Source organism: Alternaria dauci, chromosome 8 (assembly GCF_042100115.1).
Source record: "Alternaria dauci strain A2016 chromosome 8, whole genome shotgun sequence".
Taxonomy (NCBI): Eukaryota; Fungi; Ascomycota; class Dothideomycetes; order Pleosporales; family Pleosporaceae; genus Alternaria; species Alternaria dauci.
The window spans coordinates 208205-227164 of record NC_091279.1 but is presented as its reverse complement, the minus strand read 5'-3'; the positions used below and the strand labels follow the sequence as shown (position 1 = coordinate 227164).

General features: G+C 51.5%; 5 protein-coding genes across 5 annotated transcripts; 1 reads left to right on the top strand and 4 right to left on the bottom strand.

The window, feature by feature from the left end:
• Positions 1-84: 84 nt before the first annotated feature.
• ACET3X_008007 (uncharacterized protein) lies at positions 85-2616 on the top strand (the record flags this gene model as incomplete). The annotated part of the gene is made up of 4 exons (XM_069454462.1): positions 85-140; positions 196-463; positions 515-2302; positions 2353-2616. The coding sequence occupies 4 exons, from the start codon at positions 85-87 to the stop codon at positions 2614-2616; spliced, it is 2376 nt and encodes a 791-aa protein (XP_069303609.1).
• Positions 2617-3125: 509 nt separating this feature from the next.
• Positions 3126-3992, bottom strand: ACET3X_008006 (uncharacterized protein; the record flags this gene model as incomplete). The annotated part of the gene is made up of 1 exon (XM_069454451.1): positions 3126-3992. One exon carries the CDS (start codon positions 3990-3992, stop codon positions 3126-3128), a length of 867 nt encoding a protein of 288 aa, XP_069303608.1.
• Positions 3993-8406: 4414 nt separating this feature from the next.
• On the bottom strand, positions 8407-11478 carry ACET3X_008005 (uncharacterized protein; the record flags this gene model as incomplete). The annotated part of the gene is made up of 1 exon (XM_069454440.1): positions 8407-11478. The coding sequence occupies one exon, from the start codon at positions 11476-11478 to the stop codon at positions 8407-8409; it is 3072 nt and encodes a 1023-aa protein (XP_069303607.1).
• A 308-nt stretch (positions 11479-11786) lies between these two features.
• On the bottom strand, positions 11787-12972 carry ACET3X_008004 (uncharacterized protein; the record flags this gene model as incomplete). The annotated part of the gene is made up of 3 exons (XM_069454429.1): positions 11787-12126; positions 12489-12846; positions 12921-12972. The coding sequence occupies 3 exons, from the start codon at positions 12970-12972 to the stop codon at positions 11787-11789; spliced, it is 750 nt and encodes a 249-aa protein (XP_069303606.1).
• Positions 12973-17722: 4750 nt separating this feature from the next.
• ACET3X_008003 (uncharacterized protein) lies at positions 17723-18730 on the bottom strand (the record flags this gene model as incomplete). The annotated part of the gene is made up of 5 exons (XM_069454417.1): positions 17723-17754; positions 17829-17946; positions 18298-18321; positions 18380-18391; positions 18647-18730. The coding sequence occupies 5 exons, from the start codon at positions 18728-18730 to the stop codon at positions 17723-17725; spliced, it is 270 nt and encodes an 89-aa protein (XP_069303605.1).
• Positions 18731-18960: the final 230 nt, after the last annotated feature.

Sequence of the window (18960 nt, the reverse complement as noted above, 5' to 3'; positions counted from 1 at the left end):
ACCCCCGCGCGGATGCGCCCAAACAAACAACGCTCCGGCCATGACATGAGCTACACCAAGCACCGCACCGTCAACCAACGCACCATGGCGCGCGCTACAAAGTACAAAACGGCCCCCTCGCCGCAGAAGACACCCATCAAGTAGGCCGCACGAGTTTGGCCGGCGCGCGGGGCAAGGCTGACAGGTTGCATCCAGGGTGCCGCTCAACGACGACCGGCAGGAAAAGGCCATCCGCCGCCATGCGCAACAAGAAGCCCAGCGCAACTCGATGCGCGCCTCGACTGCCACTGCGACGCCTGCAAGACGGCGTACAATGCTGGCCGCCGGCCACGACAGCCCCCGCACGCCGTCGCAGGACCAAGACGACATGCCAGACATCACGGGCAACGCCGTAACGCCGGGAAACCGCGTCATGCCGCTGCTGGCAAACTTCGAGGAGTGGATGAAGATGGCCACGGACAACGTAGGCACACACGCCCGCAACTCGCTGGCTCACCGCTGACACGCCCGGCAGAAAATCAACGCAAACAACTCGTGGAACTTTGCGCTCATCGACTACTTTCACGAAATGTCGCTGCTCAAGGAGGGCGACGGCGTCAACTTCCAAAAGGCGAGCTGCACCCTCGACGGCTGCGTCAAGATCTACACCAGCAGGGTCGACAGCGTGGCCACCGACACGGGCAAGCTCCTCAGCGGCCTCGCAGAGAACGCCAGCAAGAAGCCGAGAGGAGACGGCCATGGTGCCGACGAAGCCGATGACGACGGCGAAGGCGAGGATGGCGAGGATGGCGAGGGCGGCCACAAGAAGCGCAAGAAGAGGGCCGCCCGCTCTGCTGAAGCCACGCTCGCATCCTCGTTTGCACAACTGCAGAACAAGAAGATGGAGCTCGAGTTCTCGGTCGACCCGCTCTTCAAGAAAGCCTCTGCCGACTTTGACGAGGGCGGAGCAAAGGGTCTCCTCCTCAACCACCTGGCCATAGACGGGAGAGGCAGAATCGTCTTTGACAGCAGCGACGATGCCAACGATGCCACCTCCGACGACACACGTGCTACGCCAGCGCCCGAACATGGCCACATGCAGCAAAATCATTCCCAGGCCTCCGACGCTATCGATGTGGACATATCTGGCCTAGCTGCCAGGTACTTCCCTGACCTATCCCAGCTCGACCGGCAAGACGTGTGTCCATCGATGAAGACGTTCGATCTCGGTAATGTAAATGGTTCCATGCATCTTCCCTTTCTCAGCGCCCCCGATGACTCTGCCAATCAAGATGAGGCTCAAGACGAACAAGACGAAGCGGGCAACCGCTCGGGCCTCTTTCTTGATGACGACAACCCCATGGGCTTCGATGATGACGACGACGTGAATGTGGGTGGATTCGATCTTCCTCCGGAAACGGGCTTTGGCGAAGGCGGAGAGGTCTGGGTTCGTCAAGCAATCCAAAACCCCCAGGCTCGCGTTTACACCATGGGCCTCGAAGGGGATGAGGAACCAGACAGCGCTGACGGTGCACTCGGCACTGGTGCTCAGTATGGCGTCTCTATGATGCACGGTCGTGATCAAGAACAGGAGAACATTCTGACATACTTCGATCAAGCTCTCAACAAGAGCTGGGCAGGCCCTGAGCATTGGCGTATCTCACGAGTCAAGCATTCTGCAAAGGCAACAGCGCCAACAAAACGTAGAGAGAGGGAGCCTTTTGAAATTGACTTCGCCGCACCCATGGCCCAGACACTAGCAGACATGCTTTACACACCCGCGACGTCCAATTCAACTATATCTCTACCAAAAGCGCAATGGAAGTCCAAGTCGCGGAATCTTCTCCCAGACGACAAGCACTTCAACTCGAAACAGCTACTGCGTCTCTTTTTAAAACCAAAAGCGCGAATGGACTCACGAAAGGGAGGGCGCCGTGCACAGGCACAGTCTGGAGACCCAGCACGCGTCGATGAAGCCTACTGGGCCAATCAGGGTCAAGAGGGCGACGTTGCCGATCTGCAGGGCAACTACGATGCCGACTTCTTCCAAGACGACGGTTTGCCAATGCCCGGTGGGCCTATCGACGACGACGACGTTTTCGCAGACGCTCGCGACCACTTTTCGCCGCCGCCCGATGCACCCGAAGCGACGCTACCGATGGACGGCATGCTACCTAGCTCGCAGACTGACGCATTTGGTGCACAGCTAGTGACACAGAGCCGACGATTCCGGCCCGAATACGTTCAATACGCAAAGCACGCGAAGAAGGTGGACGTGAAACGACTAAAGGACGAGCTATGGAAAGGTATCGGTTTTGAAGGTGTAAGTTCTACAAAAGGCTCTCATATAGCATCCAAACTCACAACTGTTAGATCTCTGGGCCTCCTCAACCCAATGTCCCCGACGATCCAGCAAACAAAGCTGTGGATGGCTCGTTGACCTTTACCGACGTTGTCAACAGCTTGCAGGCTGTGTATCCGAAACAAACAATGGCCGACATCTCAACGAGTTACTGCTTCATTTGCTTGCTGCATCTAGCCAACGAACAAGGCTTGGTTATCGAGAACCAAGACAAGTACGAAAACCTGACGATACGCAAAGATTTCACGGCGGACCTGGATGTTGGGGGAGCATGAGGTCTTATTATACAAATGACTTATTCCCGCAGCTCATTACATGACTGAATGGAACATGAATCTCATTCATACATGCACAAAACCAGCAACATCTTCAACTATCCTCCATCCATTTCTTCATTTCTTCGACGCGAAAGTCCTTTTTTCTCAAGAGCTCCGGACAGTATTCGGGACATTGTTCGTGTCCGAAGCAGTGTCGTTCACTGGATCCTGCCATGTCGGCATGGACACAATGATTGTACCTAGCACCCTGCTTATCCACATCAGAACCACGGCAGCGCGATCTCAACAGGTTCACTCGATGGGAATCAAGCACCAAATGGGACGGTCGATAGCAGTGAGAGTGTCCGCAAAGATGTGACACCTCAAACTGTTGAGGCACATGGAATGAACTGTCACTCTTCCGCAAATTCAATCTCAAGCAGCGCGTGATTGAGAACGACGTATGCATGGCTTAGGTATATTGTCTTAATGCACTGTTGACAGACTTGCCTAACGAGCCAACCGCCTTACTCTACGATCTTGAAAGTTGCTACTTTGTCTTCGTCTTGCGCGATCATCTTCAACAGCCCTGGCGGTTCTCCGAAAACCCACCCTTCCTCCCTCATCTTCTTAATATCCGGCTTCTCTTCTCCTTCCACGGCGCTTCTCGAAGACAGCTTGTTCACACTATGCAAATCAATAAGATCCTGCATCTTACTAACAACCTCTTCGCTTTCATCTGCTCCCTTTTCCCTATCCAACCCCAGATCGTCAGAAAAGCTGAAGCGCGAGATTTTCTTGCCTTTCAAGCCTTCCGGGTCTTCCAAGGAGCCAAATGACCACCATCGAATCGAAAGATCGCCGGGCCAGACATGGTAGGTGTCCCCGACTCGTAGAAAATGTTCAAGCTTTTCTTGGAGCGAGGTTGAATCGTCGCTGAGACTCGACATAAGCCGTTCAGCAGAGAGCTCCCACGCAACTTGTACAGAACCTTTTCCTACCGGAGGAATTGTGATGAAAGTGAATCCAGGGGTATCGGGATCCTCAGGGCGTTTGGCAAGATCTGGGTCGCCTGATATCCGGTGGAACGTAATGCGCTTTGTGGGTCGGAGGTTAAGCACTTTTGCAGAGCCATCTACTTGTCGGGTGGAAGAAAATGCGAGTTCCGGTGAGTGCACATCGCCCTTGCGGAACGCATCCTCACGAGGCGTAGTGTCGAGACATGAGTACTTGGTCAAGATAGTAACGGGTCTATCTGGGAAGACCGAGGAGGTTTGGTGGATGGTGGCGATCAGCTTCAAAGGTGGTGCCGAGGGGTTAGAGATTGAGAGAGTGGCTGGTGGACAGAAGTTGAACTCAAGGCAGAGCTCAACTCCGTGGTTTTGAGACGACATGTGAAACTATTTGATATGGTGTTGTAGTAGGAGACTGAGAATGCACTGCCGTGGGTTGCAAAAATTCAAGACTGCAGAAACGTTTGACTAGTTCCTGGTACATAGGTGCCAGTGGAACCATGAGTTGCTCCTCCAACTGTCGGTCGGGAAGAACGGTGATCTTTTAGGGAACACGGACGTGGCGCATGCGCTGGACAATTCGTGTGGGGGTAACGGTGGCCGATGAGGCGTTGTCCGTGGTGGAATCTGTCGACTGTTGCGCATCACGTCTGCTTTGAAGTTTGCGGGCAGAACTAATCGCAGTGTGGGACCTCAAGTTAGCATGACGGCCATTCATATGGAGACCTGCTTTGGAGTCGATAGTGGGAGCCATTGTTTGTATGTAAAAGCGGGGTATTATTTAAGAGCAAGACGGTGAAGTCTGCGGCCTAAGCATAGTGCACGATTTGCGCACGGGTTGTGTTAACATATGCATGTAACACCTCCCTCCTAGGCCTTCCCGTGTCTGAATGTAATAAGCTATTTCTTATCTTAGTTGATTAAACCAATATATTTAAATCCTTGAGGGATATTACAATACGCTGTGGTAGGCTCGAATAGCGCCGTACAAATAGTACTGAGAAGTAGGCGGGTAAGCTGACAGATACCGTGTGCACAAGCTCGACGATGCCTTCGTACTGGTATAGCATCTTCAGATCGATGTTCTCCAGTTGCACCTGCACGTGGATGCCCTAGAAAGGTCGAAGCCGCTCATGGATGGACGCCTGCTATCGCGGGCGATACGTGAAATAGGCGGATGTATACTCCACCACTACGACGTATGCGTGCGATTGCAGACTGACGCGGAAGAGCATGCTACACGCTCTAGGCATACTTACAAGACTGCAATGTATGTCTAGGTTATTTACAGATTGTTGACGCATAAGCACAAGGAAGGTTGGTCAGTCAATCCAATGGTATCCGTCCCTAGAGTCTTAGGCGTCAGGGCAAAATGTATCAAGCACGCAGCCCTGAATAAGCCCGCGCAAGCATTCCTGCGTGCGGTATTTCTCGTCCTCTGTTTCCTAGCCACGCCCGCGCCCGCACTTACGTCTGCTTAATGAGCTGCAGTCATACTTCCCGAGGTCTACATGCGTGATGAGTGCTGCGACAAGAACTGTTGTCGGCTCAGTGCGGCCGGATGTGGCTCTGGCTCTTCGTTGCTGGCCTCGCACCGCTTCTCTGCTCGCCAGCAGCTACACGAGCTGAACTTCGCTCTTCCACCGCGAAGCTGCACAGGCGACATGCAAAGAAATTCGCACGCTTCGCTCATACCCCATGTGTTACCTCGATTCCGACTATGCCTGTGGGATGACAGCAGCCAAGCCACTAGCTGGCGAGAGCGGTCTCTCGTCGTGGCACTGCACTAACTAGTCTCGTTCCATCTCGCCTAGCCTATTGTGGATCTATCCGAGCGGGAGCTAATGCGGTGCATCTTACTTAGGAACAAGGGCTGCAATGCGAGGCAGCATGTCACCCGGCCATAGAAAAAATAGGGTTAGCCATAACCTAGCTATATTAGGTAATTTTAATCTTAAAAAAGGTCTGTGCGTTTGCTAGTATAGCCTAGTATAGATTATATAATAGGCTAAACATGTTTCTAACATATTCTAAACATATTCTTAATATTTTTTTAAATTCTTTTTTTCTAAATATCTCTATCTAAAATAAAGTTTTTTTTTATTTTAAGATAGATAATACTAGTATTATCTATTATATCTTTATTCTTATAAAATATAATAGATATAGATAAGAATAAAGATAAATATATCTAAATATATTTAGAATAAGTTTAGATTATATTAGGCGCTAGTCCTAATAAATTTAGTATAGCTAACCCTATTTTTTTTATAGCTAGGTAACATGTATCCTACTGCAATGCGATTCTGCGCACTTCGAGTCGTGCTAGTGTTGTGTACACAGAACTACTCAGCCCAGGACGCGACGAACCTGCTACCTATGCTTTTGTGACCACCGTCCTCCACTCCTACAGTGCCTTTCGGGCTCAACGGCGCTGTCTCTTTCGCGTTGGCTTTCGCTTTCGCCTGCAGGCGTGTTGACTGCCATCGTCTAGTCCCCGACACAGTCAGCTACTCCAGCTAGGGTTGCTAGCCAAGCGTTTCAGCGTGATTCTCAAGACTCACCAAGCCCTGCAGTCCGAACTTCCGCTGCGGTCGGCAATTGCTGTGCAGTCCGTGTGGAGGATTGCACTTGTCTTGCAATGCGTTCAATATAGCATACGAGGTCTAGCCTCTATCAGGGTCCGAAATTGTTCGACCGTGATGCCTTCGATTCGGCGGTGAGCGCTCTACGCCATGAATTCTCGCATTCTGCGCGTAGCTGGTCTTTTCATCAGGCTTTGGGGATCTATGAGCTTCAAGCTCAGCCCCGATCAAGCTCATCGTGGTGGAGTCATGTGTTGCCGTCACTCTGTTAGTAGGGTGAGCCTGCACAGCAGCGTCGTGTGCACAGGCTCGCCAATACCAGTTCGTTGTAATGAATGGGGAATAGATAGGAACTACCTCTAGTCAACCGGTTTATGGCCGAGCGAGAGAGCCGGAGATTACTGATGGTGACCGGTAGACCGTAGAAAATACGATACCAAGCCCATGTCACCCCGGGCATAGCTTTTGAGGAATCAGTATAAATGATCACATTTCTTGTTACCCAAATCGACATCCTAAGATTCCTATTCAGTCAGCAAATACAGGGCAATAACAACGTTGCACACTTATTCCAATTCCTCCACGGTCTGCACAATTATATTTACCATGAAACTCACCCTTCTCGTTGCTATCCTACTTGGCACAGTTGCTACCGCACAACGGTGCCGTTTCGATGCCGATTGTGGTGCGACCTGTACCGCGGATGTAAGTGTGCATCTACTCCTAGTAGCATAGTATCTTTAAACAGCCGTGTACTTATCGTTCCTCTGCTGACAAGAATTGGTGTAGTTGATCGCACGGGGTGGAGCGCCAGAATGTCGCGATAACGGTCAATGCTGCTGCTGCGCTGGTGATACTTGCACTCTATGTCGACAAACCTAACAGATTCGTCAGCGTTAGGTTACATTGTATTCTGACTAGATTCTACAAATATATATCTTGTCCTTGTTTAAAGGTCAGCCTTAAGCTAGAATACAATGTTTCGTCGTTCTTTTTAACACTTTACTTGCTAAGCTACACCCGCCTGTGCGTATGTGCTCGGGTATGTGATGATTCAAGAGTTTGTACACGATTTTGATCTTACAGATATAGCGCGAAGATTCTAAAAAGTAGTCATTGTGCTTAAGAGGACCGTAGAAAAAGCCTTATCGACTACCTCCGACTATTACTCACTGCACTAGCGACCGCCGCCTGGTAACGGAAGGCTTGAAGTATTTTTTGATAGCGTTCCAGATCGAAGCAACCGTCTTCCAGTTCCTTGCTATCAGGTTCCCCTGCCCAGCAGAATGTCCGACAACTCCTAAGAATCTCTCCACTATCCAAAACTGCATCACACTCGTCCCACCTGTAAGCCGCAGTCTCATAAGCTGCCAACCGGTCGAAATGGGCTTCCGAGGTTACCTTCCGCACAGTGCCAGTCACGCGTCCAGAATGGTAGGGTATCAATGTTGGATAGATGCCCCACATTTTGACACGGAAACCAGAAATGGTAGCAGGCTTTGTAGTCGGTAGCTCTGGGAGATTGAGAATTGCCTGAAGGACTTCGGGATCCATGAGTGAGCCGTAAAAGAACACGTGGAATGGCTGGAAGGGTTGACCGGGCATGTTTACCTTTGTGTCTTTGAGGAACTGCCAGTAGTGTGCTTTGTCTATGGGCTCAAACGCTCCAGACGGCATTGCGGGAGGTGGCGGTACTGCGTGCGCTGGCCTTGATGGTTTGAAGACGTGTCGAGGTGGAGGTGGAGGTGGAGGTGGAGGTGGAGGTGGAGGTGGAGGTGGAGGTGGAGGTGGAGGTGGAGGTGGAGGTGGAGGTGAAGGCAGAAGCGCAGTACTTGGTATCAAACATTTGTCTTCTTGACGAGATGAGGGTGGAGGCAGAGGCGGAGGCGGTGCATAGTCCATCGTGGAAGCCGCTGAGCGCAAAAGTGAGCGTCGGCTTTCACGATGGGAGTCGTAGTGGATGTCCTGATTACTGGCGCCGTGCGACCGTAAACGGCGTGCGGCGCCAGGATATTCAAAGGTAGCTCTACATACTCGTGGTGTGCGGCGCTTGCTGCAGCGTAAGATGGCTATGGTTATGCGACACAGGTAGACCCGCAACGCGCTGCCGAGGCATGGCGTTCATGTCACAGCGTCCCAGGCGTTACCCGAGTGTTTAGTCTACGGCATCATACGGCATGTAGTTGTGAAAAGAAAGTAACATCTATAGTCTAACTAACGTTACTGCTATAACCTAGCACTTCTACAATTACATTGACCGTAGTACTTAGAGACCATAACGCCACAAGACCCCACCCGATAATCTTGTCCATTCTCCACCTGCGCATTGGTACGGCAACAAGAAGTCCAGCGAGTGTTGCGAGCAGAGTTGCTCCTGATATTACCAGGGTTGTGCTTACAGCGATATGGTATGGTCTGAAGTGGACGAACTGATCTGGGTGTTTTTCATGGCGATGCTCGCCCTTTGTAATGATCATGTAGCACCCGCTCAACCCTACGCCGAGTAGAATGTTCAACATTGGGCCACCGAAGCAGGCCGAGAGGGCCATGATGGGGAAACCAAGTCGTGCAACGGTTATGTCAGCGACGAGATCACCAAGTGAATTGCCAACCGCGAAGATGGTCAGGCCGAGAATGGCGTCGGACATGTTGAGAATAACACCCAGGGTACGCAAAACACCGACGACTTCGTTAGCAATGGTACTAATCCAAGCAATGGCGACGGCAAACCCGAGGAAGCAAAGTGCTGAGCGCCAGTTCGGCGCGCGATTCGGCGTGGTAGTGAAGAGGATAAAGGCAAGAACGCTGAGTGAAACAATCAGGCCGTAGAGCGTATGACGAAGCAGAACACGTGGGCTGTCGGGTTCAATATTTGCCCAGAGGACTAGGATGAGGAAGAAGGGGGCCGTAAACACCTGGACAATCACCAGCCAGCGATTCCATTGTCTTGGCTCGATAGGTGTAGGAATCGTCGGAAGTTGCTCGGGTGATTGTGCTACAGTGTCCGAATCTGTAATGTACACCTGCGGTGGTGGTTGACTGGTCGTCGTGCTGAAGGACCCACCATGTGGTTGTCGAGAAGGGACGCTCGTGGGCGATCTTGACTTGGATAAGCCCATGTCAGCAGATGTCTCTGGTGGCAAAACGAGTGATACGTGACGGGTGTGAGAGTCGACACTTCCGCTATGCGGCGTGGCTGCAGGCGGTAGACCGAAATCTAGAGAAAGCTCTGCGTGGCCTCCATCGTTCTCATCCTTTTGCGGCTCGACAACTGGGAGCGTGATGGTAAGCAAGAAGACAGGCAAGCCTGCAACGAGTCCCAAAACTTTGTCAAATATGTTCTTGTCCGACCAACTGGTCAACGTCGGGAAGAGGGTCGAGATGAGAATGTATGGAGTCGGTAGGATCCTTGAGGGCCACCATTTTGGCATCTTTGCTGCTTCAATGTGGCCGAACGGATCTCGTGGGAAGTAAGACGACTCAGGTGATGCGCTTGGCGAGGGCAGACGTAAACTCTGGGGTCTGGAGGTGGACTGCGCCGACCAAGGGTAATCAGTATAGGGTGGGAATGGTATGGGTGGAGAAGTGGCATCCGGTACAGTCAGCTTCAGACTAGGGGGCTGGGTGCGGAGATCACCATCCGTTACCGGAGTCGAACGAGGACTCAGCGATGGAGAAATTACACGGAGTGGCGCTTGATCCTCAGAGCCGGGAGGCGCCAGCCTGTTAGGCGAAGGAAGTCTGTCTCTCGGTGCGACAAGACTTGGTGCTCTGGAAGAGCGGGAGGCTGGCGGGGACAACGAGATGGTCGGCGACGGAGGCGCCTCCAGCAGTCTAGTCTGTTCGTTGGGGGTGACGGATGCAAAGGTGATGTCAGGCACGCCTTGTCCCTGCAGCGTGCTCGGCTGTAGTCTGACATTGTCCATGTCATTTGTGGAAACGGCTCGCGCTCGATTGCCTGCACTCTGTTGGATGTCGAGATTTGGTCGGATCACATGCAGGGATGGGTTGGACGCAGTTGGATCCACGTGAAATGGAGGACGATGCGCCGGGCCTGCTGTTTGCGAGATGTAGTTCTGTTGCTGGGCAGTTGTGTAGGTAGGGTCGTCGGAATATCGTCGCAGACTGATTGGCATCGACTGGATATTGCGTGACTTCTGCAAGGAGGAGAGTACCGCTCTAAACTCCAAGGCACCCACCAAACTCGGTCGGATGGGCGTGTGCGTGTTGCGCCGCGACATGCTTGGGCGGTTGACGCGCATGTTGTTGGTCAGCTCGCCCATCCAGCGTTCTCGCTCTTCCTCGTTGTCATCGTCGTCTATGGTGTTGTCGCCGCCAGCACGTTCGAGCATGGAAAAGTCGTCAATGGAAACGCCGAGGCCTGGGGTCCTGCTGCCAGCGCTAGTTTCGTCGTCGTGGTATTCTGGAAATTCCTCCTCTTCGCCGCCGGGGGTAACATAGTGACTCCTGATGGCGGCTGCCCTCGCTCGTCGCGCCTTCCTCAGATTGAGCCACCAGTGCCAGGCCACGACGAAGGCGACGTAGAAGAGATAAAAGGCGACCATGGTGACCGACTCCCACAGATGTAGCTTGCCGTCAACGATGAAGCCCATGCTGAAGGCAGCCGCGACGAGGAAGAAGCCAACGTCGCGAACGAAGCTCTTGCGCGCAACCTGAAATGGGCGGATCAGAGCCATGGAGCCTGAGACGACAGCCGTGATGAAGCAGGCAGCACCGATAAGCTCGCCTACCGCCAGACTTGCAGCGTGGGTACGGAAGGCGGCAAAGGTGGAGAAGACATCGGGGCTGCCATTGCCAAAGGCGAGCAGGGTGACGCCGGCCAAGCTCTCGCTCATGCCCAGCATGCGCGCAATGGTGTTGAGGTTGACGCAGAAGAAGTCGCTCGCGGCGATGCCAATGGTGCTGAAGAGGAGGGCGAGCCAAAGCGTCATGAGGACGAAGGCGAAGGGCTTCGCATGCGGGAGGCGGCAGTAGTAGAGGGTCAGGTAGGATATGACGCCGGCCTCTTCGTCGGGGCAGTTTGCGCGCACAAAGGCGCATTGGTCCTGCGCGTGGTGGACGAGGCGGCACTCCTCATCTTTGACGGACAAGCCTCTCTTGTGCAACGCGCCCCCCAGGGCGTTGCTGTCGGCCACTTGCGACCTGGCCCATGCTAACAGGGATATGAGGGAGATGGCGAGGATGGTGAGAGCAAAGGGTCGTGCCGAGTAGCGTGGGCGGCGCAATCGCTGGGCATGCTTGAGTATGGTCGAGTCGTCCATGGTCACGACATGTTCTCAGCGGAGTCGGAGGAAATCGCGCGATGGGGACGAAGGTGGTTTTAGGTTGTGGGGAGCGTGAAGGCGGCGACGTGTGATAGCGGGACAGATAGCGGAAGACGGCGCGCGAGGCGTTTGGACTGGATCAGCAGGGGCGTAGCGGCAATGCGTGCGTGGGCGTGCGTGGCAGTGTTGGCGATGTTGTGAAATAACGAACGTCATCGGAGCATGGTAACGATAATTGGAGATGGGCCCCGGATCTTGGAAGTTGGAATGGAGGGCGACGCCGACTACAGGCGCACACGACCGTCTTAGTAGAGGCCGTCTGTATTTCGGCCTACGTTCAGGCGGGGTTGGGGACGGGCTTGGCGTAGCTGCAACATTCCAGCAGCAGCGGCAATCCAGCGGCGCGCGGTGGTATTGGGCTGGTTCGGCAGACGGTGCTCTGCGATGTAGTCGACGCTGCTCCATGCCAGCAGAAAACGGTATTGGCGAAACATGACAGACCTCTCGTTGCAGTATGCTCGCATTGCCTGCAAGTCGTTGTCGTATTGCGCGTTGAGCATAGGTGATAAATATTGGTCCAGATGAGGAGCATGCTGGTAGACAGACATGCGGAATGTAAGGAGGTGGAAATGCTCGAACCAGGCTCTACGCTAGATTAGTAGGTTGATGCTAACGTTAGTCGGATGTTTGAAATCTTACAGATACCCTCGCGACGCGATGCTTCCTCCATCAACGCCTCGGATCACCACTCGGACCTGTGTCCCCGCAGCAAGTCCCGACAACCACTGGTTGGCGTCTCTCCAGCCCCTCGGACCACCTTGCCCAGCTGGTACGCAATTCTGGCCCCCCCCCCCCCCCCCGTAATATGGAAGATACCATGTTGTGCGCCTGGATATGGCCAGGCTGCCATGTACGCATCACGGAGTCTTGTCGATGTTGCTATGTTCACTGCTATGATTCTCTGCTGGTGGATGCTTGCAGAGGTACTTCTCGACAGCCAAAGATACGCAATCCCTTCACCACCGTGGGAGAGGGGCTCCCCGTCTTCATGTGACGGAGGATTCGAACCTCCACCACAATCATTAGACGGATCAACGCCTTCAACTCCCACGGTCGGGATTGCGTCGGCGTCACTGAGCAGCGGTGTCGGGTCAGACCCGTATGGCGAGCCAGCAGCGTTTCCGGGAATGTCCTCCTTGTCCTGGCTCTTGGACTTGACGTTGTCGATGGTATCGGAGGGCTCGACCTCGTCGTTCTCGTCGTCGTCGTCGTCTTCGTCGTCCTCGTCGGGGGCAGCGGCGGCGGCGGCGGCAGCAGCGGCGGCGGCAGCGAGGAGTCGCTTCCTCTGCTTCTTGTCGAAGTTGTCTACATTCAAAAGAGCAAAAGTTAGTTCACGTTACACGGTATGCTCTAAACATAGTAGCAACATCTACACGTACGCTGGGCCTTGTTCTTCTTCGCGGCCTCGCTCTTGTTCACGCCTATCATCATGTTACTGACTACTCGTGCAGTTTTATCGCTTGGTAATTCGTACGGTTCTGTCCCTTGGACTGCTGGGCCTTGGAGCGGGTCATGATCTGCGCATTCAAGACATTAGCAAAGTCTTACAACACAGCACAGCACATGGTCGCATATTTGCAACAGCTGCAAGCTGCTCCGTTCAACCTGTAGCACGGTAAGCGAACTCCAATGCCTGTTGAAAAGTTAGTATGAGATTCTCATCACTAGGGATGACACGGGAAGAGAAGATGTAGGGGTAACAGCAAAGTAGACCCCACATGAAGACGACTCGGAGTGTTGAGGATGTGGAAGAAGGGTACTCTCCTCTGCCATTGTCTCTCTTGCGTCCCCCGCCTTGTGCCGTCTTGGTATGCCGTTGCATTCTCGCTCGCATGTGATGCAGTGGAAGCGGGTATGCCCAGTCGAACCGTCACGGACAACGTTCAGACATCACTCACGCTGTTCTGAGGGGGCGAAACGAAAGTCACAAAGATGCGAAACGTAGAAGGCGACTGGTACGGAAAAGAAAACGAAGTTTGCGAGACGGCGACGGCGATGCTGTTGCGTGGAAAATCGTGTTTGGTCTATCTCTCATCTACCTAATTCTCCCATCCTTCTCGAACTTGAAAATCATAGCGCATTGCTCGCTTAGTGTGATGAGGAAGTCGCTCTTTTAGGTGAGTCGCAGTTCGTGACTTCCCTTACCGCACCTAGCAGCCGGTTCGAAAACAACAAAGCCTAGGAGGACTCTAATAATACACGACTACTCACAGACGACATTCGGCAGAATACCATCGCGTTCTACAACAGTATGCAGAGATTCAGACATGTACTTGTCAACGAAAGCAAACAACTTTTCGCGGTCCTCACGGCAAAGGGAAATCCCCTTTTCGCGGATCATGCGAAGAGGGCCTAGGAAGAGATGACGCGCCCTGGCCTCGAAGAGAATTAGCCACGCAGCTCAACAAGTAAAAGTTTCGGTGGGAGCTTACATCAAAACCAGGCGTGACCGTACGACAGGTTGAGGTAGATCCAGACTTGTACTCGACTCCGGCATGTATTTCTATGCTCTGAGCCGCATGATTGTTTGCTGGTGCTATGCTACCTGTAAGCGTGAGAGGAGTTATAGACGAAGGCGAAGTGTGCGGGAAAGGTCTAACAGGGGCTACGCTGTTGTCTCTGGCGGAGTAGCTGGCGATATGATAGTCAAAAGGTGATCTGTATGATCCCTTTTCCCATCCATGTTTTGGTGCGCCAGGCGGGATCAACGCGGCCTGTCGAATCGAATTGGCTACCTCCAACGTAACCGAGCCCACCACAGTCCTCTGTTCCTTTTTTGTGATGACAGGAACAAGAGGGGCTTGCGTGTGCACAAGATTGCGTGCGTCGGCCAGCCGGTTGCCAAAACCGGGATCAACATTTCGCGTATACTTGAGAGGCTCCATCAGCCGTGGGGCCGTTGACGAAGATGAAGAGGACGAATCTGAAGCAGTGCGACGGCGAGGGATCATGGTTTCTGGTTGGACGTGGTGGAGAAACGTCAACAAGTGCACTTGATTATAAAGGTATGAGATTTGAAGTCTTGGGGAAGTAGTGGAGAAGAGAGCGAACGAACATTGAAAATAGCTGGGTACCTTGCATACATGTGGAGAAGAGCGTGCAGTACCTGCAAGCAAACGCTTCTCTGTAGCAACCGATTCGAAAACACCAAAGCCAAGGTGAAGGCGAGGACTCTATTGGCCCCCAAATCACTTTTCAGCTCACTACAGCTGGAGGGCAATTTCACTGATGTATTTTATCGATAAATACAAGTAAGGACTCTCATTTACAGTCATTTCCAAAACAGATTATGCATGTTTCTCGATCTTCATCATCAACCGACCAGGCGTACGCATATGCTTACTCCCACCTCGCCACCATACAATTGATGTATCGATCCTACCACCTCCTGCCCTGCCACACATCTTCCAGCTATTCTCCGGGACAAAATCACACAAGTATCTACAGGCTGGCGGCCTTGCTTCAGCAAACGACATGCATTGGCGTCACATCAAATGGCGTGCACCATGGCAGAAGCGCCACCTATCAGTACTAGAGACGTTCCGGGCGGAGGACGCGGCGAAACAAAAGGCTGTAGCTGTTCAAAAACGGCGAGATGAGGCTGCCCGTGTATGTCCTCGATCCATTCACAATGTCGACTAAATTAGCCGAACTGATATCCGACAGCGCGCCACTCTCGACCAGCTTGAAAAGGAAAAGAGTACTTGGAGCCGCTGTAAGCGCTCGATACGCCACTTTCGAGATGAGCTGTGGTGGGAGGCCCACGTCAAGCACGAATTAGTGATCAGTGGTAGAGAGACAATTGAGATGGTTCAAGAGGGAAACACAACCAACGAAGACAGGCAGGAACTTGAAGATGTATGCGGGGGCTGGGACGGCGACTATATGGACGTCCTGTGTGAATATGAGACTATCCAAGTGGCCACTGAGATAGGACTAACTACGTAGATAGTCTTCATAGCAGGACTGTTTTATCGTTTGTAATCTATTGCATTCTGTTTACTATAACATCCTTTATCAACGAAAACAGGACGTCACGAATCACAGAAGCTGCCAACGCGTCGCAATACCTGTCTCTTGCTACGTAGAATACAAATGCAGAAACGATAGAGATAGTATAGCGTATCATCAGCCTGCAAATGAAACGCTTGAAAGCCCATTGATGAACGTCTTGATGGTACATAATGACTTTCGAGGCAGTGCTGCCTATGGTATAAAGTCTGGGCCAGGGAAGATATCGAATGTACAACTTTCACTATCAGAAGTATTGCTTGGTGTCAAATGCTCATAGCGCTAATTGACGCTGTCCAGTTGCGGGGCACAATGGCTTTCTAGCAAGCGACATCCTTCCACAGCCATGAATGGACAACGGGTCTGTTCAGAGTGAAGGGTAGTGGTAAGTATGCGCGATTTTTGTGAGCAACACAATCCTCGTGCTTCTTAACAAAGCCATCTCACAAACAATCCTCCACTCAAAATCAGCAAGCGATCTTGTCTATCTCACTAAAGCATAACAACTCGATCAATCATGAATGATGCCTTACCCTCCATGCTCACCCCCGCAGCTTCAGATGTCCGCTCACAACGCCATCTTGTTGTTATGCGCCGCGTTGAGGCGCACATAAAAGAACTCCAAGAATACATCAAGATTTCCATCGACATCGACCATGGATATTGGACTCCAGTTCACCACACATATGCCGCCGAGAAGGCTTCGCTTGTTCAGCAAGCAGTGGATGAACTCCTGATCTACGTTACTCATCGTCCGAGGTCAAGAATCATCTTCCGGTTGGCAGTTGTGGTCAAGCAATCGCGTATCATACAAGCCTTTTTCGAAGAAGAGTTAATTTCCGAGTAAGCTTGCTGCATGCATCCTTATCGCTTGAGACAAATCAGCTATGGTTAGTCACCGGACGTTATGCCGAAAGGGATAAAGCGCAGATTGACCCTCCACTTACAGTTCCTTCTAGCTCTTGCTACTCAAGGTTCATTGGGATGAATCGAGACAGTCCCCCTCTAGCTCTTGTCGCTCGAGATCCGGCGGTGGGATGAACTTAGCCACTGTAGTACATTAACGGCCTCGGATGACGGTATCGAAGGGTTTCATGGAGATTCCGTAAGGTCAGGGCGGCAATACGAAATGGGCCTGGATTGCATCTGCAGACAAAACTCTACTACTTCTCCAAAACATTACTCATAACTCGTTCAAGTTGAATTTACCTATTGATTACATTTCTAACCCGATCAAGTAAGTGCGATAATCCATTTGAGACGCATAATGCAGGTCAACATTCTGGTGTTCTGGTTCCGCTGCTTCACTTCTTTTTTCAGAAACCTCTCTGTTTTCCTGATATCGCTTGTTTTGCCTGTCTTGCGCAGGCACTTGGAGTTTTCCAGCGTCCAGGAGCGTTGTACTTCGAGACTGACATTGCAATTGTGTCCCCCGTAAAATGAAGATAGGCCCTGAGCGTTCGAACAGAAGATCTTCTACTTTTGGTCCAACTTCTGTTGGTTCTGACGGCCAAAGGATGACATCGGGAAGTTCTGGTTGGGGAAATATTTCGATAGGCACATACCGAGGCAGTGGCTTTGGAATCATTCCACTCTTCTTCTTGGGCCGATCAGATTTTTGTACCAGATGTGGTACAAGGTCGTCATTTAGTGCTGTAGGTGGATTTTGTCGGTAGCCCTTTAGAAGCAAATGGTGTAATAACTTCATTTTCCAATATGAGTGTGGACGTTCGAAACTGCAGGCTCAAATAGAAACGCCAGGTAGATCATTTTAATGCTAATTTGAGGGTGGGAGTGTACGTCAACAACGTGGTACATGGAGCGAGCAAAGCAACAACATTGCACGTTCGAGATATTGTGAACAATGTCTCCAGATGAGCAAAATGAAATACATGTTTCACGTTGTACCTTTGCAGTTATCCCAAGTCAGTGTCATATCTTCAAAATCCGTGCTATGTATGAATTTTCACGCTAACAATTGCAACACAGACAGGTGAATAAATGGTGTAAACGGCTTCACCCTGAGCGCTGACGTTGGCGCAAGGGCTGAGTGAAGAACATTAATATGACTTATTACGCACATACAACATTACATATTACAAATATGTGGTTCAAAGCTCTGTCATCCATCTCGATCATTTGTGCACACCTGTTTGGTTGTGTGCGTTCTTTAGTCCCGAACAATCGGTGCAGTTGGAGCAACTATGACTGTCAGTAACTTCTTCACCATTTCAATCCTCTGCTCTCATTGAGCAAGTGTATATAATGCTACGTACTTGATACAGTCCGTACAATCTGTACAATTGCGACAGTCCTGACAGCTGTCGCAGCCGGTACAGTTGTGGCAGTAGCTACTGTTTTCACAGTCTGTGCAATTCTGACAGGTTGTAGAGTCTTTGCAGCGCGTGCAATTGCGACAACTGGTGCAGTCTACCCGCAAGTCAGTCTCAAGGTGGTAGCAAGCATTCAATTGCAGGAAGTGATGAAGGTAACAGAAATAGCACATGACTGCGTCGAAGGAGGCAAGAGAAAGTCCCTACTCTTGCAACCTATACAATTGTGGCACGAGGTGTCTTTGCTACAATTGATGCAGTTCTTACAATATGAACAGTCTGTGAAAACAAGCCAGGATCAAACCCTCAGATGCGCTCATGTCGACCGTAAGGCCACGTCGATGAGCGATAGCGAAGGGGGTATGCAGCTCGGAATTCTGAAACTTTGAGGACATTATGGCTGAGGGCGTACCTTTACAATCTGTACAGTTTTGGCCTGCGATTATTCGTATAGTGTTAGATTTGGAGTGTTTCGAAGCTTGTTACAAGCTTACAATCCTTGCAGCCTGTGCAGTTGGTGTTGTTGCGATTACCGTCACTGGGACGCAAGGACGGTATGGCGCGAAGGGACGATTCACCACAACCCATCTTGAACGTGTTTTTGAGCTCACAGTAGAACAGTATAGATGAAATCAGACTAAGTGAACAGTGTAGGAGCAAAAAATCGCAAAGATGTGTACAATCTACTGTATGGTTCACTTCATGGTTTATAGATGAGGGGGTGGGAAGGGCATGCAGCCACGACGTCATTTCTGACACACATATGATAAGCTCGAGAAGCCATCGAGGCTGATAAGGCGCACGTCGCAATAACCCTGATACATAACGTACCAATTGGAAAGCATGCTAGAACTTGAAGCAAGTTTTAGTGTCTAGTCACATTTTGTAGCTGGAAGGTTTATTAGATATCGCTGTAATGGCGCATCCAGATGACGCTGTTAGCCCAGCTTATACAGCTTTCTGGGATCCTTCATAACTAGGTCACAAGAACACAAAGTATACTGGAATCAGGCGTGTTTGTTGCTAACCCCGACTTCGTTGACAACACCACTACAGTTGGAGCGGCCAATGCATG